Source organism: Podarcis erhardii (genome assembly GCF_964252035.2).
Source record: "Podarcis erhardii genome assembly, chromosome: 4".
NCBI lineage: Eukaryota > Metazoa > Chordata > Lepidosauria > Squamata > Lacertidae > Podarcis > Podarcis erhardii.
Window position 1 is genome coordinate 23,678,948 of NC_138508.1, and position 24,596 is coordinate 23,703,543.

Sequence of the window (24,596 nt, forward strand, 5' to 3'; positions counted from 1 at the left end):
GGGTCCCTTCAGGCCCCGCCCACCGCTCGTTCCTGGCGCGAGCCTCGCCGCTCCGCCTCTTCGCCCCCCCCCCCGCCCCCATTCATCTTTTCGGTTTCGGTTTCCCTCGCATCGCTCTCCGTTCGTTCTCCTCCGGCCGCTTCCCCTCTCTTTCCCACCCCTTTGGCAAGAATGCCGCCGTCTTGCCCGCGTGGCCTCTGAGGCGGGACCGGGGTGGCCGGTGTCCTCCCTCCCTCACGACCCGCCTCGGTCTCGTCACGGCGGCCTTGGACGCCCCAGCTGCCGTGGCGGTGCGAAGTCGTCGTGTAAGTGGGGGTTGGGGGCGGGGTCACGCAATTCGCGGAGCTGTGTGAACAGGGGGCTCTGCCAGGCGGGCCGCTGCTGCCCTGATCCCCTCAGGTGCCCCCTTTCTAGAGTGTCGCTTGTGTGGCATCCTTGCCCTTCGGCGCAAAATGGTCAGCGTCGGAAGGGAACGGCTGAACTTGAATTTGTTTAGCTGCAAAATTTAGTGTTCTGTCAACAACATTTTAAAGTAGTAATGAATAACATTGTTGATCTGATGTTATTCGCCACTAACTTTGGTGAGTAGCAAAGTAACTTTTAAAGTAGTAATGTATGTTATTCATTTACTACTTTAAAATGAATAACATTCATTACTATGTACTTTAAAATTTCTTTGTTACTCACCAAAGTAGTGGCGAATAACATCAGATCAACAATGAAATCGCGTTGATTAAAACAAATGCGGAATGCATCATAAATCGGGGGTTGCCAGACTTCTTTTTTTTAACCTTTGGGCCTGTAGAGAAGCTGCGGTGGGTACCGTGCATGCACTCACTGCAACAGCAGACTTGCTCTTCTCCCCCACCCCTTTCTAAAAGCAATTAGGATTGGGAAAGTGTTTTCACTTTCCCCTCCAAGTTAGTGGTCCCCTTCCTTGCTGTAACCCCCCCTCCTTCAATTCTTATCCAGGGGAGGAGCTAGGGGAATGGCAGCCAGCATGTTTCAGAGAAGACCTCTGCGGGTGCCACGTTGTTGTTGTTAAGTTGTTTAGTCGTGTCCGACTCTTCGTGACCCCATGGACACGGCACTCCTGCCAAGCACTCCTGTCTTCCACTGCCTCCCACAGTTTGGTCAAACTCATGCTGGTAGCTTCGAGAACACTATCCAACAATCTCGTCCTCTGTCGCCCCCTTCTCCTTGTGCCCTCAATCTTTCCCAACATCAGGGTCTTTTCCAGGGAGTCTTCTCTTCTCATGGGGTGGCCAAAGTATTGGAGCCTCAGCTTCAGGATCTGTCCTTCCAGTGATCTGTCCTTCCAATGAGCACTCAGGGCTGGAGCAGGAACCGGCAAGCCACTCCAGTATCCCTGCCAAGAAAACCCCATGGACAAAGACAACAGGGTGCCACATTGGCAATCTATAAATCAATAGATCAGGTTATTGCATCAACATACCTGAACCACGCATCAGAAAAAGCCTAAGTGATACATAACTGCCTCAAATGTTTGGACTTTAACTGGGAATTCAAAGCTTAGTTGTAAATTCTTAACTGGGAATTCATAATTAATTTATGGAACATATTTTAAAATATTTAAAGAAAGGATGCGCCTAGTTCCATTTTCCTAAATGCTGACTAACACACCCATCTGAAGATAAAAGCAGAGCTGATACACAGGATGTGGCTTGCAGGCAAGCTTATACACACACGTTGCCTTAGGCATGCTCATTATTGCACCCTCCAATAATGTTTACTGCCTCAGAGAAATTTTGCTACAGCCAGTGTAAAAGTATCAAAATTACCCTGAAGGAGAACCTTGACATGAAATGAGTCAGCAATTTCAGGTTGTTCTATTAGTATTCGATTGATTAGATGCTGTCTAACCTAGTTCTACAGACTACAATGCAATAAAATTGAGGCATATGAGAATCTTATTGAACAAATGTAATACATTTTCAGCAGTGGGGCTGATCTGGAAGCCACTTCACTATTTTCAATTGTAAGAAAACCTCTAAATGGTTTACAAAAATATAAAACAAAACATTCAAATTACAGTACAGTTAAAAGTTACTGCAGTACAGTATTAGTTAAAAACAGGTACTGTATTTAGAAAAAGTCAGACAATGATTAAAACCAGCAGTAGCTAAAAAGAAGTAAAAAACATGTAATTTATACATGCCTGCATTGGCTTGCCTAAACGATGTTTTAAGCAGGTGTCAAAAAGGGTAGTCAAGGCTCCTGCCTGATGTCAATACGCAGGACGTTCCAGAGAGTAGGTGCTGCCACACTAAATTATCATAACAACCCTGTGAGGTAAGTTGGGCTAAGAGATGGTGACTGTACGCCCAGTGAGCTTCATGTCTGAGTGGGGATTTGAACCCTGGTCTCCAGATCCAAACACTAACCATTGTGCCACACCAGCTCTATTGAAAAACCTATTGTTATTTCCCTTTTCAGGTTCATGCTGTGAGTGCATCTACAACTTAGCTGAGCCATGAATTTTGCACTCCAAGACCTGTTGGCTTGCTGCCGCCATCTTGAAAGTGACAAGGCCACAGACCGAAAGGTAATAATAAACCACCATTCCTGCACTTCTAATATGCAACAGTACAATAACATGATAGTGTTATTCTTTATTCTGGATTACTTTTTAGAAGGAAATTGAGAAGTTCAAGCGTCTCATCGGGGATTCTGAAACAATTCAACAGCTGGATCGAAATTCTGATTCCAAAAATGGCAAACAGATGAACTGGGATACTGTATTCAGGTACAATATTTTGATGTGTGTTAAGCTTTGTTGAATATCAAGCGTTCGACAAACATCTCAGTAATTCTTACAAAAACACAGCAAAGTCTGTACTTGCCCCCAAATTGTAAATTTGGGAGAGGGATTCCGGGTAAGAGCTAAGGCCACCAGGAGAAAACCTTTCAAGGAGCGTCTCCACCCCCATCGTTCAGCCTGAGGTCCAACTCTGAGGACCTTTTGGTGGTTCCATCACATGTGAGAAGCAAGGTTACAGGGAAAGAGGCAGAGGGCCTTCTCGGTAGTGGCGCCTGCCCTGTGGAACGCCCTCCCATCAGATGTCAAGGAAATAAACAACTATCTGCCTTTTAGAAGACATCTGAAGGCAGCCCTTTTTTAGGGAAGTTTTTAATGTTTGATGTTTTATGTTTTATATTTTGTTGGAAGCTGCCCAGAGTGTCTGGGGAAACAGCCAGATGGGCGGGGTATTATTATTATTATTTTATTTTCTGTTTCTTTTAGATCTCTTTTTTATCTCACATTTTATCTGATTGCTGTTTTGCTATAACTGTGATTAATTATTACTTCATTTTGTGTTAGAAATCACTCTAGAAATTTAAGTTGAAAAGGAGGACATCAAATATCTGAAACAGTTCATCAACCCATGAATTGAACATAGGACTTCTGGTTCACCTATCAGTCTCTTTACTGCTATGCTACATTATTTGTTGTGGTTTGATTATTAGAAAGGAAGCAATATATCATTATTTTAGCCAATCAAGTGAATGTTCAGAGGTTGCTTGGCCACCCTCTGTATCAGTTCATCCAGCTATTGTACCTCTTCCTTATGGCTATTATATATCTCATCAGCGCACCTAGTGTTTATTTTTTCCTTTCCCTCCCGCTTGTCAGAGTAGCGAGCACAGCAGCCGCAGGGTTGTGCTGTGCTTTTCCAGCCTGAGAAATGTTGTGACTGTGATCATGTGTAGTTTGCCCTGATTGTCCAGAGACAGCCTGTATTTTCTCAAGGTAAGCAAGTCACACATTGCATAGCATATGTTTTTTAATATCCCTGTGGAGCAGAAGGATCTAGTAGAATATCATAGAAGAGCTTGCACTGAAACTTCACTATTTAAAAGAATAAATTGTTGCTGCTGAGCATTTTGTTTATTTTAATTAGATCATGTGCCTATAAATAGTGTTTATTTTTTGCCTTTTAAGTTTTCTTCAGAAGTACATTAAGAAGGAAACTGAAAGTGCAAGATTAGCAAAACCAAATGTGTCTGCATCAACCCAAGCAACACGACATAAAAAGATGCAAGAGATCAGCTGTTTGGTTAAATATTTCATCAGATGTGCCAATAAAAGTGAGTGACTCAGTACAGACATAATTAAGATATATTTTCAAAAAAATATATTACAGTTCATTTCATTAACTACCATGTATCGGGTAACTTGTTTTCTAAGAAATGTTACAATTTTTGGTTGTATTTCAACAGCTTTTCCCTGAATTTGACCTGGTTTGAGATCACTCATAAAAGTTTAAAACTCACATTTATATTCTGCTTTTGCACAGGAGCACCCAGGTTAAAATGCCAAGAGCTTCTGATTTTTGTCATGGACACAGTAAATGATCCATCAAGTTGTGCCATTTATGGAACTGATTGTAGCAGCATATTGTTAAAGGATATTCTTACAGTGAGGACGTACTGGTGTGCTATCCCTTCACAACAGTGGTCAGGTTTGTAGATATTATTCCTATGCTGAAATCCCATGAACTGCTTGGAAGTGACGTCAAGAGACATTTTATATAGCAGAACTTATTTCCTTTGAAGTTGTGTGCTATATAGCTCCAATAATCGAAGTTCCCATAACGAACCATAGAATAACTATGTTTTTCTATGCTTGGTTTTTCTTCCTCTGTCATTGAATATCAGATTTTGGCTTTTCTAATATCCTTGCTTTGCTTGATTTATTATTTAATATTGACTTCATTAATTTTATAGGGATTTTCGCAAATTACATACTCATATTGAAATTACAAACCAAACAATTTCATCATGTCAACAATATTTTATTGTTGATCTGGGTAATCATGAGGCCAGTTTGTACAAAGGTATGCTTGTGCAGAGTTCCCTTCTTAGTTTAAAAAGAATAAGGAAGCCCTTTTGTGGGGGGCTGCATGAGTATAGAATACCCTGCTTCCCACAGTTTCTATCTGTATTGACATTTATGTGCCTGAACTGCATCGTTGATTATTCACTGTCTATAACCACTTTTCATGAAATGTGGCTGTAGTTGGACTTCATTTTCTGAATTCACTGTATTTAACTACCGTATTTTTCGCTCTATAACACGCACCCGACCATAACACACACGTAGTTTTTAGAGGAGGAAAATCCGTAGGCATGCCACCCTTAGGCATTCCCTCCATAACACGCACAGACATTTCCCCTTACTTTTTAGGAAGAAAAAAGTGAGTGTTATGGTGCAAAAAATACGGTAAATTGCTTACATGGATGCAGCCCTCTCTTGAATTTTTCTGCAGTGGCAATTGAGAGTAGCTCAGACACATTTTAAATACAGTTGCTTCATACATATTGATATTTCCTGCCAGAAACATGTAAAAGCGTGGACATCATTTATTTATTTACTTATTTCATAAAACATATACAGTGGTACCTCCAGTTACGAACGGGATCCGTTCCGGAGGCCCAGCTGTATCCTGAAAATTCTGTAACTGGAGGATTGCTTCTGCGCACACGCGCAGCACCACAGAGTGTTTCTGCACACGCGCGCAGGGCAAACCCACTTCTGGGTTTGCCGTGTCCGTAACCTGAAGATTCCGTAACCTGGAGGTTATGCAACTTGAGGTACGACTGTACACTGCTTGATTGTGAAAAACCTCAAAGTGGTTTACAAAAGTAAAGCGGTTTACAACAGTAGAACAATACACACATCTTTAAAAACCTATCAACCTGGGAAAGCTGGCCTAACTGGTTTTGCTCTGTAGCAAAACCATGCTCATTGTGGCTTCCACAATTTATGTATCTGTTGAAGAAAATACCTGCATGTTTGCAGTATTTGTGTTTGCTGCATAAAGTTGAGGCAAAGTGGAAGAGCTGTTACTCTCAGCTAAAATGTCTTCCTACATATACCTGCAAATTTGTTACTAGCCTTCTAGGGACTAGTAGAGGAGGGGTTAAGAACTCCATTCTCTTGCAGCAACATGCTGTATTTCTATACTGAGTGCTTCCATTGTCTGGTAGCCTGCCCAATTCTATACTGAGCACAGAAGATAGCTGGTGCTCCATCCTTTCTCCACCAGGCAGCTCACTTGCCTGCATACAATTCCTTGTTGGATGTGATAGCAGGCAAGTTTTTAAATACAGTCAAATCTCAGTTCTTGAACAGCTCCCTAATGCCGAAAACCCAGAAATAAATGCTCTGGGTTTTAAATGTGTTTTGGAACCTGAGCGTCCAACACTGCTTCCGTTTTGAGTTTCCCTATTGAATTGAGGCTTCCGCTTTCAGTTTTTGGTTTTCAAATGTTTCAGAAGTCGAATGGTCTTATAGAATGGATTACGTTTGAAAACTGAGGTTCCGCTGTACAAGGCTGGGATAATGAGAAACACCTTTTTCAAATGTGTGACATCTTAACATAAATGAACCCACTGGGGAGCTACCTGTTTGCTTTGCAACTATTCTTAACATAGGAATGATCAGTGGAAAGGACTGGAAATATTTAGTAGACAAACACATGTTTTTGTAAGTAATATGAATTTGATTTTCTTCTCCTAGATCTCCAAAACCTGTACTTCAAATTGTTTCTCAAACCTTGTAGAGATATTAACAAAGTATTGGTGGCTAGAATAATTTATACATTGACCAGAGGACTGTGCCTCCAAACTGATGGGTTAAATTCTACTATTTTAAGCTTCTTCTCTAAAGCTATGCAGCTTGCAAGGTAAATGTCCTTTTCTTTTGGTGAACCAGTTTTGAGTTTAACATGGTTACTCTTCTAAACTTAAACCTCCACTATTCTAATGTATTCTAAGTTCATTTGCTTTTCAGTCTCATTGAACTAATCTAAATCTTTTCTACATCTTGCTTTCAAATCTTTGAATTACTTTCAAGTACGGTATTTGGAGCCAATTTTAAAATTAAAGCATTGCACTTTCCTTGCTTCAAAAACATTTGTCATTTCTTGGGAAAAGCAGCACAAAAGCAGAAATGATATCTTTCTTCCAAAATCTGTATTTTTTTAGTTTTGAGAAGTCCTTCTTATAATAAAAAGGTTTAGAAAAAACCTTCTCTGTAAGCCAGCTGCCACCATATTTTCCAATCTTTGTATAATCCTTTCTGCAAGGCTTGGCTGCAGCAGAAATTATTGCTCTTCTGGTCAGCTCAATATGGTCAACTTTCTAGGTTCTTCCTTATGTATGACAATAGTTACCTTTATCACTGCCATGCGTTACCAAAAACTGTCAACCTATCAGTTACAGGGTCCCATAACTGTCCTCTCTTCCCAAGCCTTTCTGGTACAGTTTTCTTCTCTCTCTCACTGGAACTGAACTACATTTTTTCTCCTCCTGATGGTTTGCGTACCTTGAGTACTTTGGAGAAAAGGCAGAATTAAAATAGCATAGCATAGCATAGCATAGCTTGGGTCTCTATATCCAGTAGAGGTTAGTATTTGCATGCTCATTAAATTAGTTACTATAACAAAACATGACTTTTTTCTGTTGCAGGCAAGAAAGAAACCTCGCAGGCCTTGATCATATTTTTGCAGCCATTAATGTATATTTGAGTGTATTTGCAGTCAACTACCGTATGCGGGTTTGTAAGCTAGGAGAGGAAATTTTGCCAACTGTGCTCTATATATGGGATCAGTATAAGCCGAAAGACTTCCTGAAGGAGCAGATCATTCAGTTTATTCAGCTGCAGGTTCGTGTTCATCACCCAAATGGAGCGAAAGCCAAAGAAAAAGGTATGCATAAGTTACTTCATGCCCAATTGTGAAGAGATATTACAGGAACAGTTTGCACTGTTGGAGTGTGCCTAAACTTCTGCATTCTTGTGTGGAAAGTATTCAGATATTTTTAAATTGGCTAGTATACTATCATTGTTTTTCGTAGTGTCTATTCAAATACTTGTTTGATTTAACTGTTACTTTTTTGCATTGTTATATCAGGTATTCTTAATAGCTGGTGAACTTTTAAAATATTTGAACAGATTGTTTGGGGGTTGGTTCACATATTATAAATTACGCAGAGCTAAATTTGTCCTGTTCTTGTGCAAACAGGAGTATGCGACCCGACAAAATGGCAAAGAATTGTATACAACCTGTATGAACTATTAGTGAACGAGATAAACCTCATAGGCAGCAGAGGAAAGTATTCTGCAGGGTCGCGCAGTATTGCTGTGAAGGAAAGCCTGGTTGAGTTAATGGCTGACATTTGTCATCAGGTAAATTGTTTTGCTTTCAGAAACTGTTTCTTGTAAAAAGGAGTAAATCCTTTCCTATTGGAGTACAGCACGGAGACACTCCAGTATGACCTAAAAGTACCATGTTTTTCCCCTACTTCCCAGTGCACATGCACAGATGTGTACTTGGGTACCACAGTGACAATCTAAGATGGGCTTGGGAGGCTTGGGTGCAGTTACTGTATCCCCATCTAGAGGGCCTTTTCTGTTTGGTCCACCATTTTGAGCTGGGAGCTACAGTGCTTTAGGCTTACATCATTCTTTCTTAATACATATTTTAATGTAAAATGTTATGTTATAGTATGCACTCATTGTTCACAAAGGTCTTTACTGAAGACACCAAAGTCCTGGAGATAACTCAGTCGTATGCTGCTACACAGAGAGAATGTGGAGATGTACCTTCCAAGCGCAGGAGAATTGAATCAGGTTGGGAAGTGGTGTGGAGCAACCTGCAAAGTTCACAGAATGACTTCTATGTCATACCCTGGTAAAAACAAACAAACCAATATTCATTCTTGTTTCCCTCCTCAATTTTCCCAGTTCCATTTTTTCTCAGATCTCTCTGGTTTTTCTACCCTCAAGGCTGCAGATTACGACCAGATTGATATCGAAGTACCCTATGAGCTTTCCTCACTGTGAACGTCCTCATTTGCTCAGTATACTTTACCAGCTGCTTTCTCAACAGCGTCGAAGAGAACGGATGCCTTATGTGTTACGTTGTCTTAAAGAGGTTGCATGGTGTCAAAGCCAACAGTTAGATCTGAAACCTGTGCAGAACTCAGAACTGCAGCGAATCTGGTCAAAAGTTTGGTCTCTGGTCGTTCGTAGCCTAAGTCTTCAGCAAACTGAAGTGGAATGCTTTGGATTACTTCAAGTCATGATTCAAGGAAGCTTAATAGCAATGGATAGAGAAATTTGGAAGATATTTTCACTATCTGCATGCAAACCTTCAAGGTAACGTGGATCCTTTTGTAAGCACCAACTGTTTCTGCTGCATTAGTAAGATTAGTAGGATTGCTCCTTAAAACATTTCCGACACTTCCCCCTCCACAGACTAGTGGGACTTTACGAAGCAAGGTGAGATGCATAGGCAGGTTACTGTGGTAGCTTGGACCTGCCACAACAATTGGGACCAATGCCATCACTTGATGGCAAACATGTTGACTCAACCCTTCCCATTCCCACCCTTTGAGTTGACAGAATGGGGAACTCCACAAGGATGTAGTGATGCCTAGCATCACTACACAGATGGGGGCCAGCAGAAGGATAACTGCCCTAATCAACACTCTTCCCTGCAAGGCAAACTAAGGGGCTTTCAAGTGCTCTGTCATATACTACAACTTGTACAAATCCAGTTAATATCCAGAATTGTATTTGTCAAACGTTTGCTGTGCTTTCACGTTTTTCTATTTAACTTTTGTAACTAATATAAGAAGGCTCTTATCTATTACAAATTCTGTTTGGGGTGTTTTATAATAGATTAACTAATGTATTTTAGAATGAAAACTTATATACTTTACCTAGGAATAAGCTCCTTTAACTTCGTTTGACTTACTTTAAAGTACACATGTATGGGATAGAACTGTTAACCTACACACACACACACACACACAGAGAGAGAGAGAGAGAGAGAGATTTCAGTTAAAAGTCTGAAGATTTTTTGGTGGAGGGGCATATGTGACTCAGCCACAAGACTTGTCATATTTAAAACAGATTTAGATCAGAACAGACCTATTACACTCTCACCTCCCTGCAAAAAGGCACTGTTATTTTTGTAAATTTATAATGCAGGTCTGCACTGGAGCTGTAAATTCAGGTGGTAATCTTGTGCAAATAATGTCTTGTAGTTCTGCAGCAAAGTGCTTGGCATTAGCGATGACATCTTTGGAAGTGCCAGAGATTTCGAAAACGGAGGCAGTACAGAATGATTGGGAAGGAAGTGCGGCTTCTACATTAAAAGAAACCATTATGAAGTGGCTTCTGTTCTGCCACTTAGAGGAGGAAATGGAACACAGGACAGAGCCGCCACCCATCCTACGCAGGTAACAGCTTGAGAAATAAAGTGGCTTAAAACAGAATTAGTCTTACATCAAAGGAAAATAAAACTTTCATATTGTTAGGTTTTATTTGACCAGCTTGGTTTCAGAAGTAGATAACACATTGTATTTGCCTGAACCCTCAGAATGGATTTGATTACCAGTTAAATAAAACTGGCAGTAGAATATGTTGTTAGAGAGTTAAACAAGAGTTAAACATTTTCATTTCTTTTAATATTAATTTAGATTTATTTGTTCCAGTATATCAGATATATTTTTTTTCTCTATCCTTTATTGCACCTGTTAAAAATTCTGTATTCAAAAAATTAACCAAGTTTCTATTTAAGGTCTTATAGAGATAAACAGATATGCTGTATTGGGGAGTGTCAAGTCTAAAACATGCTTTTGATTCTTTACAGTGACTTTCCCAAATTAGAGTTGCAAAAAATCCTTGTAAGTCTGACTATGAAAAATAGTAGAGCAGCAATGGAATTTTTTCACAGTGCTTCAGAATGGTATGTTTTAAAGATCAACATAAGTATTTCTATCACTTGGAGGTATTATCTTTAAGAGTTGGTTGCATTTTTAAAAATTACTCTGTTTTATGGGCAGAATTTACAAATCTGTTTAATGGACCCTATACCAGGGTGAAGAACCTTTCTCAGCCCAAAGTCTTAATTCCTTCTGTGTGTGTGTGTGTGTGTGTGTGTGTGTCTAAGCGTGTGTGTAACAAAAATCTAAGCAGTTTCCAGAAAAAAAAATTATTAAGTGGGGCAACGGCATTCAATAGAAACTACTTAAAAATTAGATGAAAGCAAAATAAAACTCAGTGTCACAAATGAGGCTGAGGAAAAGAGAACTAAAAATTAAAGAGGGTTCAGGCAAGCTTGGGTAAACATGGTTTTTAAGAGGTCATTATTATACTGTCTTCCAGAGCAATTGATGTGGCTCTTACCGTTGTACATTAGGCTACAATTTCCCTTTGGTTGGCAGGGTTGGTAGGTTGGGTTTTGGCTCAGCCAACTGGTCAAAGGCAGGAACGAACACTTGGGAAGTAGGCTGCTCCCAAAATCCAGTTTGTTTCCTGCTTTCATTAAGTACAGTCATGATAGCTTAAGCTTCCTGAAGACTGCATGTGGCTCCTGGGCTGATATTCCCCAATGCTGCCTTATACAGTTAAAGACCATCTGCCTGTGAAGTAGGTTGCTATATGTGGATTGCCCTCATTGCACATGTAACAGACAGCTATAAATGGCAGGAGGAATTCTTAGCACTCTCCTCAGAAACCTGTGCATGTATTATTGCCTCTCTTCAAAGAGGTACAGTTTTTGCATAAGGCTGTGTAGTTGCTGCTGGGTTTATGGTGCCTTATCTTCCTGCTCTTCAAGAGATGAACAGAGCTGGTTATACATTCAGTGGGAAAGGGGAGACTGTTCATAATTCATTAGACAGGGGTACAGATGGTCATTCTATGAAGACAGGTCTTTTGTTTCAACTCATCTATTAGAATATTTTGGAAATCAAATACAATTAAAGTTTTAATTATTCTGTGTTTGGTTTTAAAGGCTTCAAATACTGTCATGAAATATCAGTGACAGATAATATTTGTCATCTATTTTTTTTAAGTACACAACATGCACAAGACACAGAAGAAGCCAGCCGTTCAGAAATTGAAACATTCTACATGCAAACAACTTTTGATGAAATAGGCATTTTTACAAATTTGGCAAATGATACATGTGAAAGCAAATTGCTCAGTTCCAGATTAACAGTCAGTCAAAAATACAGAGAAGCCTTAGAACAGAACTTGTTGGAGATATCAGAACAACTTCTGAGTAACTTTATGCCTGAGGTAAGTTGGAAAAGAAAGGTCTCTCAAAGTACATCCTCAAGAATATTTGTGAGCAGCTTTTGATATATGTCACATAATTAATAAAACAGACAAATGGTGGCTTGCCATGATGGCTGGTGCCCATTGGGAATGGTAGGACAGAAGACAGGGAGACCCAACATTATGGAGAGTCAGAGCCAAAGCCTGTCCCCATCCTCCCTGTGATTTTTAGGAGGGGAAACAGACCAGGAAGAAGAAAGTTGATAGGCGGTGCCACACCCTGGACTGATTGTAATTAAGAAGGTGGGCAGGTGGGGTCTGGCTGAGGGCAAGCTGAGGTTAGTGGGACAGTGCCCCATGCCTGTTGATGGACCAGCCTTCCCTGGCAGTTCATACTACATGGCATTCATCTAAACATGGCATGGGTGGGTGTGCCGCTGCAATGAAGTGGGAGGAGTTCCTCTTTTCTGCTCTTGGATGGCGTAACTTTCTTTCTGTGCCTGAACCAGCTCAGAATAGCACTTCTGGGGCAACATCTTTGCCCTGGCTGGTGGGAAGCTGTTGCTGGTGATAGCCAGAAGAAAACCCTAAAATGGGACAATTTGGGGTGGGGTGCCAGTTGCCTTGGAGCTCCCAAGCAGCATGAATCTTGGTCATCAGCTGCAGCAGCCTGGAGCTACCACAAAAAACTTCAACCCCACCTTCTGCCTTGGCCAGCAGAAGTGGCGGGGCCTCAGATGCTGTGGTCACTCTGCCCCACTGCTCCCTGTCAGGTAGGGTTGCTCTGTCCTTGTGAGTCTAAAATCACACATAGGCAGAGTAAGTACGCTGTGTTTACCAGCTTCATCTTAGCAGCCTGCAATTCATGAAGGTACAGTGGTACCTCTAGTTATGAACTTAATTCGTTCCGGAGGTCCGTTCTTAACCTGAAACTGTTCTTAACCTGAGGTACCACTTTAGCAATGGGGCCTACCATGCTGCCGCGACGCGATTTCTGTTCTCATCCTGGACAAAGTTCTTAACCTGAGGTACTACTTCTGGGTTAGCGGAGTCTGTAACCCGAAGTGTTGTAACCCAAGGTACCACTGTATTCTGAACTTTGTGTAAGTATTAATAACTATTCAGATGCAAAGCTTAGCATGTATTTTTGTGTTTGACTTGAAGGTTGCATCTGCAATAATCCTAGTACGTTGTGTCAGCCTCCTGACTGGTGTTCTTGGCTGCTACTGCTATGCTGGCATACTGACAGAAGAAGAAGCACGCAAATCAAAGCTGTTTCATAAAGCCAAGGTAAGGCTTTTTTGTGTTTTAAGGAATACACTAAATTTCTGGTTTCCAAGCAAGAGAAATATCTTAACAGTGGTGGAAGCATATCTTTTTATTTTTTACATTTAAGTTCCTTGTCACTTATTTTACAAGTTGATTAATGCTTATTTTTACATTATTAGTAGCTTTGAGGCACTTTTGTGAAAAAAGCGAGAAATATAAGGAATAGGAAAATAAATGATGTCAGGAAATGTTAGTAGAGACAAAGTTACTCATCTTTGTATGGTTGATTGCCTTAGCAAAAGCTGAAAGTTTCTTTAGCATGATTAGACTTGAATGTGGATGGAATGCAATAAAAGCAATATATATCTGAGACAGTTTCTTAATTCTTTGCATTTATTTTTTTTAATTTGCACAGTCTCTTATTCATTATGTGGGAGAAACTATTTATCAGTCAAAAAGCAAGCTAAATGAAGATTCTAGGATCGTTTCATTAAGGACGTTAATAGGACAGTGTATTAGTTGCGCATGTAATTGTAAGCAGGTAAGACACTTGTCGATCTTTCAGTCCATGCCACAATTAAGAAATGCTGAAATCCTTGTACTTTAAGCTAGTTAGGTCCCTTTTGCAGCAAACCTATTTCTCCAGTCAGTTTAATAATTTGTAATCATGTACAGGTGTATGTATGCACACAGAATTTTTATTAGTTCAGTTTCAAATGAATACAGCAGTAGCTAATTTTACTTAGTTTTAAAGTGATTGGTTATGTTTCCATGCCTGGTTAAAGTGATTAAATCCTGTTTTGGGGGATGTGTTCAATAATTAGTATATATTGGGTTTGTTTTGACAGAACAGCCCAAGAAAGATCCTGTCTGGAATTTTCTTGCATTTGTTAACCTCAAAACTGATGAATGATCTTGTAGACATTTGCAAACATCTGGTGAGTAGTTATAGTGTATGGCATGACTTCCTCATCACAATTTATTTTGGACAACAAAAAGTGTATAATGTAAGCAGATATTTCACTTGAAAGACAGACAAAACATGCTGGGTTTGACCTTTTTTTATGCCTATTGAGAGTGAAGAATATAGCCAGACCAATTTGCTCTATGTACATTGCAATGCTCCCCCTGCTCCGCCATTAAACACCCGTGTTGCATGTATCCTGCTTCACACTTACTTTCTCTGTTGTTTCTCTTTCCCCTTACTAGTTTATCTTCCTTCTCTTTCAACCCTACCCTACCTTTGGCACCCTTGTTAGTAATGTTGGGGACCAAGCCACTGCTAGTGCTGCACTGGTATGCTCCCTTCTGGCTAAGCTGCACCATCTTGGGGTTATCGCTTGAATCTCTCTATTTCTTCTAAAGAGACAGTAGAAATTAAGGCTGAATGAGTGTCTGAATGAGTGTTGTATACCATTAGGTTTGACAAATGTGATATTGTCCATTATCTTCCATGACTGCAACTCTCACATTAAGGATAATACTGTACAGTGGGTTTCTGGATCAGTTAGAGACATTGGTGTGGATCTCTAATCTCTGAATAGCTTGAGATTTGTGTAGCCGAGGGAGTATTTCTCTTGAATAAATTTCTCTGCCAGTTGAGGTCAATCTGGACTCCTCAGCTGTGAGTTTTGTCTCTCTGTTTTACTTAAATTACAAAGTGAAATGGAGGTCCTCAGTAAAGTCCCAGTCCCATACTAAGCAGTATCAAACAGTGGTCTTCCACAGGAAAGTGATGCCACATTTAACGAAGCAATCAGAAGTCACATTTTTCTGGTTTGTATACAGGTGGTACAGTTTTTATATACTGAAACGTACACAGAACTCTCAGTTAAGAGAATTTTAAGCTTTTTTTATAAAGTATCTTGAGTTTATTGTAAGAAAGATGTGATGAAAGAATTCCAAATAAATAACTTCTCTTAGATGTTTTCTACTGGGAGGATAAGTGAAGCTGGAGAAGTGGATTTAATGGAAGATGATCCAGAAGAGAGTAGGATGGAAGGAGAAAATCCAACCACGTCAGATTTTTTTGATGATCACTCTGCTGAAACTGGTGATGTAAATGAGGGTGGAGAGTTGCAAACTTTGACAGGTATCTTTAAATTGCTTTCTGTATCGTTTTGTGATAACTAAATGGTTTTAAAAGTTTTTGAGGGTACCATTCCAACAACCATTTTACACATGTTCAAAGCCTGTGCAACTTTGCTCGTGTGCATCACTGCAAACATAGAAGTGGCAGGTAATGTGGAAATGTGTGTGTGTGTGTTCCTGTATTTTAATTGCCTTCCTGTAGAAATACACCAGACTTCCTCTATAAATACACCAGAAGTTCAAAAGCCACCTTCAAAGTTGTTGTTTTTCTAAATGTGCTGACTGATATTTTTTTTTTTCAGAATATAGAGGTGACTGGGGAAGGACTTAAACCCTTCCCTTCCAATGTAATCACAGTACACAGACAACTAGGACAGAATTTGTCTTTTTCTCAAAGACACACAATCTGTGTCAAGGCTGGTATTAAACACTAAGTTTCCTAGCCCTACCAGACTTGCACGGTGTGCTCATGCTTTAGCAAATGCTGATACTGCAGCTTCCTTTTTGACCCGGTTGCTGGTATAACTGCTTTAGAATTCCTTTTCTCTCTATGTAGCTGCCCAGGTTAGGAATAGAGAACAACTTAGTTTGGTCTACAATATAGTTCTCAGCTCAAAAAGTGTGTTTGTCTCTCTGTGTGTTGGTAAGATACATTTTCTCAATGAATTTATTTCTAAACATATACATTTAATTAGGTTTTTTGATAAAATGCTGATTTAAACATGGTTTTTCACAAGGAATTAAAAATATAATCTACGATTAGTGCATAAATGTGTCACAATGGATTTACCACTGAGCACATGTAAAATTGATAGAGATATGATTTTGACTGATTTGTCCATCCCTAGTCCAGGAACACTAATTTACACACTTATATGTCTACGTGTGCCTTCAGATACTTGGGTATGTCTGCCAGGAAACTAGTAGTTATGGCTTCCTGGCATATATCTGCTGAATGTTTGGAAGTTCATGTCTTACATTTTTTTATTTAACACTACACCATTTTATGTACAGGTGCCATAAGCCCATTGTCAGAAGAACACTTGGCAAAGCAGGACTTGTTGCTCCTTGATACTTTAAAGTTCTTGTGTATAGCTGTCACAGCAACCCCAGTGCAAACTGTTTGCTTTAGAGCATCTGAAATTTGGAAGAAACTCTTGATGCTAATTGAGGAAAACATGTTTGATTATATTAAGCCGCAGCATCTCCATGCAGTGAGTATGATTATGAAAAGTCACTCTGCTGTGTGTTAAGTAGTCTTTGGCTAACTGTTCTAGGATCTTGAAACTTTAACATCATGTAGGTGTTTTATAAACAATTCTGCTGCTGTGTGATTTTAGCCTGTGATAAGCTTTGTTCTATGTTAAAATATATACAAAACCTATAAACCAAGCATGAATATACCAGTATGCAGTCTAATATATATGGAATTTAAAATGTTTGATATAAATGAAAGCATTTTAAAAGCTTTTTAAAAATGTGTTTTGTTCTAGTACTTAGTCTTGTTGAAGGAACTCCCCAGTGAAGAAAACCCCTTGCCAGATGACTACCTTGTCTCCCTTCTCAAGCCTCTTTCGTAAGAGAATCTTGTTTTTAATGAAATAACTGTGACATTAATATTTTGCAGATACATTTTCTCAACGTTTCTCTTTTTTCCTACAGGGATATATGTCCCTTTTATCGTCGAGATCAAGAAGTTTGCTCAGCAATTTTATATAATCTCCTTCCTATGGTGACCGCCTTGGGTGCTGCCAGAACAAATACTGAAGCCCTGGGTCCACTTTTAACTGTTGTTGCAGCATTTTGGTATGATAAGCATATTTTCACATGCAGTTAATTTCATGGTCATAAACCTGTCAGCTGTAGCAATTGCCAAGTGTTGGATCACACGGTCTTTTGCATTTGCTCCCTCCCACCACCCTTCTTGGGTCAGTAAGTGTAAGCAGTTATCATGAAAGGGATTTCTTAGACCTATACAAACTGATGCCTTGCCCTGTCTTACTGTTTTTTGCTGCCTGTAGCTGGGGTTCTAGCTTGTATATACATTTTTTGGTCTGATTTCAGAGCCTCTTCGTTTCCTTTTGCTGTTTTGTGCCTGATTTTCCTTTCCTTCTTTGGTTTGTTGCAATAAAAAAAAAAAACAGACTTGCAAGGGAGGGAAGAGTTCAGTTAAATTCTTCCAACTTGCAATTTTGCCTGTGACTGCTAGAGGGAGCTAAATACTATCCTTGGCTTCAGCTCATATAGGCTCAACAAATCCTGTTCATGGTAAGTATCAACGGTCTTATTGATTGAGCAGACTCTTCCATATTTTTATGATGTATGTATGTTATTTCTATATGAAATACTTATGTTTGTTCTTCCAGTGCCTCCAATCTGGTTTCCAAGGATATGCTCTATTTTTAAAAAACTGTATTTATATTTATAACATTTTATAACATTTCTGAAAGTATACTAGTCTTAAGTGCCCTCAGTGTAATGTGTTTTAGTTGTGAATGGTGTAAGGAATGAATGTTTAGTTTAGACAAAAACACTTTGCTTCCAGGAAGGAAGCAGCAGGCGACAGTAGCTTGATCAGAAAGTTGTTCATATTATCTGTTATTGAACTCTGCATAAATTAAAAACTAGCCAAGAAGTTTTGAAGCATGGAAAGAAATACTTTTTTTCTTACTCTGAGTGATCTGCCAAAAGTATAGACTTTTTTGCCTCTTTGAAATTTATCATAAAATATTGTTTGTTCCAGGCAATTAGCAAATAAAGGAAAATACACAGCTCCCGTAAGAATTGCCTTAGTGAATTGTATGAAAGCCTTACTTCAGGTAAGTCAGTGGCTAGAAATATTTAAACAAAAGGTTTTTGTTGGCTTTCCCAAGTTCCATAGAAATGTAGTGTTAACATTTTCTCTATTTCCCCCCCACCAGGTTGATCCTCATTCAAAGTGGGCTGTGCTTGATGTTAATGGTGAAGAAATCCCTGTGAGTGATGCTTTCCCCCACTTCCTTGCAGATAGCAGTTTTCAAGTTTGCATGATTGCAGCTAAATCAATAAGCAGGTATGCCCTTGTAGTTTAATTATTTGACATAAAGGTAGCATACAAAAGTTACACATTCAGAATTGCTTAGTGTTCTTTCTTTACCATCTCCCAGAAAGACATACAAGTAGAAGTTAAACAGCCTAGGCACTGGTTCAAAACCATGCTCACTGTTTCTCGTATATTTCTTTAGTTAGGGATATTCTCAAAGATTTATGGTAGGGCTGGATATCCAGCTTCTACCTCTCTCCTAATTTTATTGCTAACTGCAAGAGAAATAGATACTACTAACAAAATGCCAAATATCTAGTTCAGAAGTTTACAAGAAACCTTTTAAGAAAATGATGGGAGATAGCTCCTAAACAGCTGGGCTATGAGGTGTATATATATATATTTTTAAAATGATATTTATTGAAGTTTCAAATAAACACATATAAACACAAACACAAACAACAATAAAAACATACATAAACCCACAAACAAAAACAAGTATAAATTCAAACCTTATTTTCTAAACCTAATTTCACCGACCTCACACCTTCCCCTTCTGTATTCTGATCTCATTTATCTTATCAGCAAATCCATTCCCATTTTTCCCATAGTTTTTGATAATTCTATTCATCTTCCTTAATCAATGCCCCTGCAAACCACTAATTTTTAAACCCATATCTTTTTAGCCTTCATTGATTTATGAGGTGTATATCTTTGATGGAGGCCCCTTGGCTTTTTCTTTTTGCTATGCAAACTCACACCCTCTGGGAAGGGATTCAAAGTGATGGTTGCTTAATTACAGACATGGGGGGCACCCCCAAGTACCACAGAAGGGCTCTCAAAATTAAATGCATTTAAGGCTTTATTTTAGAAAACAGAGAATGTTGTAAATTATTCTAATTTGATATTTTCCCCTGCTTGATCCTAAGTTTGTTTCAAGATGTGAAGCTGAGAGATTCAACTGGCTTACTGAATGCTCTTCCATTGAAGCTCCAGCAAAGGGCTTTTGAGAACTTGTATCTCACAGTTCAAGAAGGAACAAAGAAATTGGTAATACATCCCCCCCAGCACACATACACACTTCCACTGTAACATTTTCTCTTATTCATTGGAAGTTGTTGTTTGGTGTCCTTTTTAACCGTTTTTTCCCAAATCCACTGAAGTTTAGTTGGATTTGCCTGCTTTTAAGTCTTTGCTTCTGATTAGTCTTCCAACTAGGTAATACAATAAAATGAACATATTTCTATTCACTTACCAGGTGCACAGGCTACATAGTGACTTAAATGAGGTTGTTTCATTGATGACATGGGGGGCACAGTAGTTGTGCTGTTACTGGAAAAGAGCTATCATGTTTAAGAGTAATGCTATGGTTTATTATTATTAATATTATTAGTCTACAATGGTGCCCCACAAGACGAATGCCTCGCAAGACGAAAAACCCGCTAGACGAAAGGGTTTTCCGTTTTTCGAGGCGCTTCGCAAGACGAATTTCCCTATGGGCTTGCTTCGCAAGACAAAAACGTCTTGCGAGTCTTGCAAGTTTTTTCCCCTTTTTCTAAGCCGCTAATAGCCGCTAATAGCGCTAATCCACTAAGTCGCTAATAGGGATGCTTCGCAAGACGAAAAAACCGCTAGACGAAGTGACTTGCGGAACGGATTATTTTCGACTTGCGAGGCACCGCTGTACTTTGTGTTAAACATTTCAGATTTGTTGTGCTGAACCCCTCTTGTACATTTTTACTTTGATTAAATGTTCCTTTTCGCTGTGGCCTTTAATTTCATCAGATAAACTATTGTATTTATCTCTACAATTTTAACACAGCTTCACTCTACAAGCTTTCCTGGAATAACAATGGTGCTCTTACCTCATTTAATTGGTATGTGTGGGTTAAGCGTAAGGGGGAAATCATGCTTAGGTTTTGCATGAGGCCTGTAAACGCCCAGTAGGAAAACATAAAAATGATTGCTGCAAAGTAGACCTATTGGATTATTTCTTACATCTCAATTTCAGGATCATATTTTAATAAAATATAAATGGTTGAGGGAATTTAAATTACATCTATCACTTAAATATATTAAAAGTTCGTCTTCATTCAATGTTTTCTTCTTACAGGCACATGGTTCTGTGAACCAAGAGAACCTTTCTGATGAAGAGTATAATAGAAAATCAGTTCTTCTCATGTTAATAACGATGATTTTACGCTGCAGTCCTGTGTGTGAAAAGCAAGCACTGTTTGCAATTTTCCAGTGTGTAAAAGAGAATGGATTAGAGCCTCACCTTGTAAGGAAGGTATGGGAAAGCACACAGTTAAAAACTCCAAATGAACGTGCAGGGCTTTAAAAAACTTCAAACAGTTTTCAAAGAATTTCTGTATTACTTAGATTTGAACCCATTAAAATGTCCATGGTTTTGTGGTTCTGTATAAAATGGTTGTAATAAATAGGTCTGAGCCACTACTCGTTTTTCTCCATAGTGTTAATTCCTGATAGGAGCTTTAGTTCATAGACACTGCCGTCATTTGCACATCACAATGAATAATAGTTAATGGTTTATTGTGATCACATCTTTTACTCTTTCCTCCTACTGTGTGGAGGAAACAAACCACATTCCTTGGCTTAGCATTACACCCAAACTAGGGATATGTGAATGAAGCCACTAAGAGTTGTTACAGTTACTACCAGTGGTGGTCTCATTTGGAATTGCCATTTTTTCGAATGTAGGTATTGGAAAGAATTCCTGGTACTCTTGGATACAGAAGTGTGGAAGATTTCATGAATACACACTTAGATTATCTTGTTCACCAATGGCTGAACTGCAGCTACAGCCTTCCAGATTTTCCATATATATTATTGAATTACCGTACTTTGGACGAGTTCTACAGGTATGCTTACGTTTGTGTGATTCCCCCACTATTTATCTGGAAACACTCAAAATATTTTGCAGCGATATGCCAGGTGCCACATTTTGTGTTTCTTTGGTTGAAGCAGCATATTCTCAGAAAGATGCATAGTTTTTGAGTTACAATACCAATATTTTGGAATACCCTTCATACATTAAACTATGCTCCTGCTGCAATTAACTGGTCAGTAGCTAATTAGAAATAGGTGATCAAATGAACTTTTCAAGAATAATTTGTCATAAGAATGCAGTTGTTGGATTCTGTTGTAACTTGCACTGTATACTATACTTGAAGTGTAATTTCCCCCTCAATTGTTTTGCCATAATTAAAGAAAATCCTTAATTTCAGATCCTGCTACAAAGTTTTGATTCCACAACTGGTTGTTAAGCAACAGTTTGAAGAGGTTACATCCATTGCTAACAAGATTGAAAGAGGGGAGCAACAGCTCTTGGCACATTGTTTCCCCAAAATACTTGTCAACATCCTCCCTTATTTTGCCTATGAAAATCATGAAGATGGTGAGTTTGCGCAAAAGAAAAAGACAGCTCATGAAGTCTATGAGAGGCTGAAAGATGACAACTGGTTAGGAAAACAGGTACTTTTTTAATAAACTTGTTGGAATTCCTAGACGATTCTTCTAAAATGCTCTGTGTTCTGCTGTTTGGCTAAAGAGGCATCCAGCGCTTACTGGGGTTTGTGTCCCTTCCCATTGCACAGAAGCCAATAAGCCTTTTGACTTAGCCCCCTCTTCCCGTTAGCTCTGCTAGCTCTTTTGTATTCACTTCCTGCCTTGCAGAAGAGGAGAGCAGAAGATACATTCCTCTTCTCATTTTTCTACTTCATAGCTCAGGCCTTCCTTCCCCAACTTAGTTTTTCTAACTCTTCCCCTCCCCTCAATGCCTCTCCTCAATGGCTCCTTCAGGGAAACATGCTACCAACAAAGATGTAAAAGCATGTGAGACTGTTTAGAAGCCATGCAGCAGTGTGCTATTCAGTAACAAGCAGCTCTGACTCTGAACCAACCTTTCACGAGCAGCCAAGAATACCCATCTTGGATTGCCGTAACCGTGCAGCTCTAAACCAGTGTTTCCAAACCGGTGTGCCGCGGCACACTAGTGTGCCGCGAGATGTTGCCTGGTGTGCCGTGGGAGGGAGGCGGGCGAGAGCGCAAGGCTTGGGGCGGCAGCTGGCAGCGCGGCGCACGGGGCGCCCTTCGGAGGGCTCCGCGTGCTTCGGGCAACAGGCTGCCGCCCCAAGCCTTGCGCGCCCGGCGGGAGCTCCTGCCGGGCGCGCAAGCCTTGCAGACACTCACCCTCCGGAGGGCTCCCTGTGCTTCGAGCAACAGGCTGCCGCCCCAAGCCTTGCGCGCCCGGCGGGAGCTCCTGCCGGGCGCGCAAGCCTTGCAGACACTCGCCCGAAGCACGGGGAGCCCTCCGGAGGGCTCCCTGTGCTTCGGGCAACAGGCTGCCGCCCCAAGCCTTGCGCGCCCGGCGGGAGCTCCGCGCGGGGCAGACATCTGCAGCTTAGGGAGCCCTGCAGGACTTCCCCGCAGGGCTCTCCAAGCTGCGGATAGCAGCCTGCTGCCCCGCACGAGGGGCGCTCTTAAGCAGAGCGCCCCTCGCGCGGGGCAGACATCTGCAGCTTGGGGAGCCCTGCAGGACTTCCCCGCAGGGCTTTCCAAGCTGCGGATAGCAGCCTGCTGCCCCCCACGAGGGGTGCTCTTAAGCAGAGCGCCCCTTGGGCGGGGCAGACATCTGCAGCTTGGGGAGCCCTGCAGGACTTCCCCACAGGGCTTTCCAAGCTGCGGATAGCAGCCTGCTGCCCCGCACGAGGGGCGCTCTTAAGCAGAGCGCCCCTCGCGCGGGGCAGACATCTGCAGCTTGGGGAGCCCTGCAGGACTTCCCCGCAGGGCTTTCCAAGCTGCGGATAGCAGCCTGCTGCCCCCCACGAGGGGTGCTCTTAAGCAGAGCGCCCCTTGGGCGGGGCAGACATCTGCAGCTTGGGGAGCCCTGCAGGACTTCCCCGCAGGGCTTTCCAAGCTGCGGATAGCAGCCTGCTGTCCCCCACGAGGGGTGCTCTTAAGCAGAGCGCCCCTTGGGCGGGGCAGACATCTGCAGCTTGGGGAGCCCTGCAGGACTTCCCCGCAGGGCTTTCCAAGCTGCGGATAGCAGCCTGCTGCCCCGCACGAGGGGCGCTCTTAAGCAGAGCGCCCCTTGCGCGGGGCAGACATCTGCAGCTTGGGGAGCCCTGCAGGACTTCCCCGCAGGGCTTTCCAAGCTGCGGATAGCAGCCTGCTGCCCCGCACGAGGGGTGCTCTTAAGCAGAGCGCTCCTTGGGCGGGGCAGACATCTGCAGCTTGGGGAGCCCTGCCGGACTTCCCCGCAGGGCTCTCCGAGCTGCAGATAGCAGCCTGCTGCCCTGCACGAGGGGCGCTCTTAAGCAGAGCGCCCCTCGCGCGGGGCAGACATTCACAGCTTGGAGAGCCCTGCAGGACTTCCCCGCAGGGCTCTCCAAGCTGCGGATAGCAGCCTGCTGCCCCGGACCTGTCCTGAAGGCTTGCAGCGGGAGGAGGGCTTTCCTCCCCACCGCCAACATTCAGAATGCTGTTCTGAATGTTGGCGGTGGGGAGGAAAAACCCTCCTCCCACCGCAAGCCCCGGGAAGAGAGGAGAAGCTGTGCGCCTTCTCTTCTGTTCCCGGACCTCCCACCGCAAGCCTTCAGGACAGGTCCCAGAACAGAGGGGAAGGCGCGCAGCTTCTCCTCTCTTCCCGGGGCTTGCGGTGGGAGGAGGGTTTTTCCTCCCCACCGCCAACATTCAGAACAGCATTCTGAATGTTGGCGGTGGGGAGGAAAGCCCTCCTCCCGCCGCAGGCCTTCAGGACAGGTCCGGGAACAGAGGGGAAGGTGCGCAGCTTCTCCTCTGTTCCCAGGGCTTGCGGTGGGAGGAGGGTTCCCCGCTGTCCCGGAGATTTCCCTATGGGCTTTCGTCTTGCGAAGCAAGCCCATAGGGAAATTCGTCTTGCGAAGCCGCTAAAAAATCGGAAAACCCTTTCGTCTTGCGGGTTTTTCGTTTAGCGAGGCATTCGTCTTGCGGGGCACCACTGTACTTTATATATAGTCAATATAGGCACAGAGTTAATTTTTTAAACATTTTCTAATGGTGGTGTGCCTCGAGATTTTTTTCATGAAACAAGTGTGCCTTTGCCCAAAAAAGGTT

The 24,596-nt window shown here is 41.5% G+C and overlaps 1 protein-coding gene across 3 annotated transcripts in view; it reads left to right on the forward strand.

Moving 5' to 3' along the window:
* Positions 1-5: 5 nt before the first annotated feature.
* ATM (ATM serine/threonine kinase) overlaps positions 6-24,596 on the forward strand; it is a 55,188-nt gene continuing 30,597 nt past the window's right edge. Inside the window, exons 1-26 of one of the 3 annotated variants that reach the window (XR_014156137.1) lie at positions 6-305; positions 2,458-2,566; positions 2,655-2,767; positions 3,965-4,110; positions 4,320-4,484; positions 6,545-6,710; positions 7,495-7,733; positions 8,049-8,212; positions 8,554-8,717; positions 8,813-9,184; positions 10,078-10,272; positions 10,686-10,781; positions 11,893-12,118; positions 13,262-13,387; positions 13,782-13,907; positions 14,215-14,304; positions 15,290-15,458; positions 16,472-16,671; positions 16,951-17,033; positions 17,120-17,263; positions 18,201-18,276; positions 18,379-18,509; positions 19,409-19,529; positions 20,593-20,769; positions 21,201-21,361; positions 21,728-21,974. Coding sequence is in view for 2 of the 3 variants with exons in the window: in XM_081859987.1 (XP_081716113.1) it covers positions 2,495-2,566; positions 2,655-2,767; positions 3,965-4,110; positions 4,320-4,484; positions 6,545-6,710; positions 7,495-7,733; positions 8,049-8,212; positions 8,554-8,717; positions 8,813-9,184; positions 10,078-10,272; positions 10,686-10,781; positions 11,893-12,118; positions 13,262-13,387; positions 13,782-13,907; positions 14,215-14,304; positions 15,290-15,458; positions 16,472-16,671; positions 16,951-17,033; positions 17,120-17,263; positions 18,201-18,276; positions 18,379-18,509; positions 19,409-19,529; positions 20,593-20,769; positions 21,201-21,361; positions 21,728-21,974 (3,969 nt within the window). In the remaining variant the exon portion in view is untranslated. The remainder of the gene's footprint in view (positions 306-2,457; positions 2,567-2,654; positions 2,768-3,964; positions 4,111-4,319; positions 4,485-6,544; positions 6,711-7,494; positions 7,734-8,048; positions 8,213-8,553; positions 8,718-8,812; positions 9,185-10,077; positions 10,273-10,685; positions 10,782-11,892; positions 12,119-13,261; positions 13,388-13,781; positions 13,908-14,214; positions 14,305-15,289; positions 15,459-16,471; positions 16,672-16,950; positions 17,034-17,119; positions 17,264-18,200; positions 18,277-18,378; positions 18,510-19,408; positions 19,530-20,592; positions 20,770-21,200; positions 21,362-21,727; positions 21,975-24,596) is intronic. The other 2 variants (XM_081859987.1, XM_081859988.1) reach the window with 2 other exon arrangements.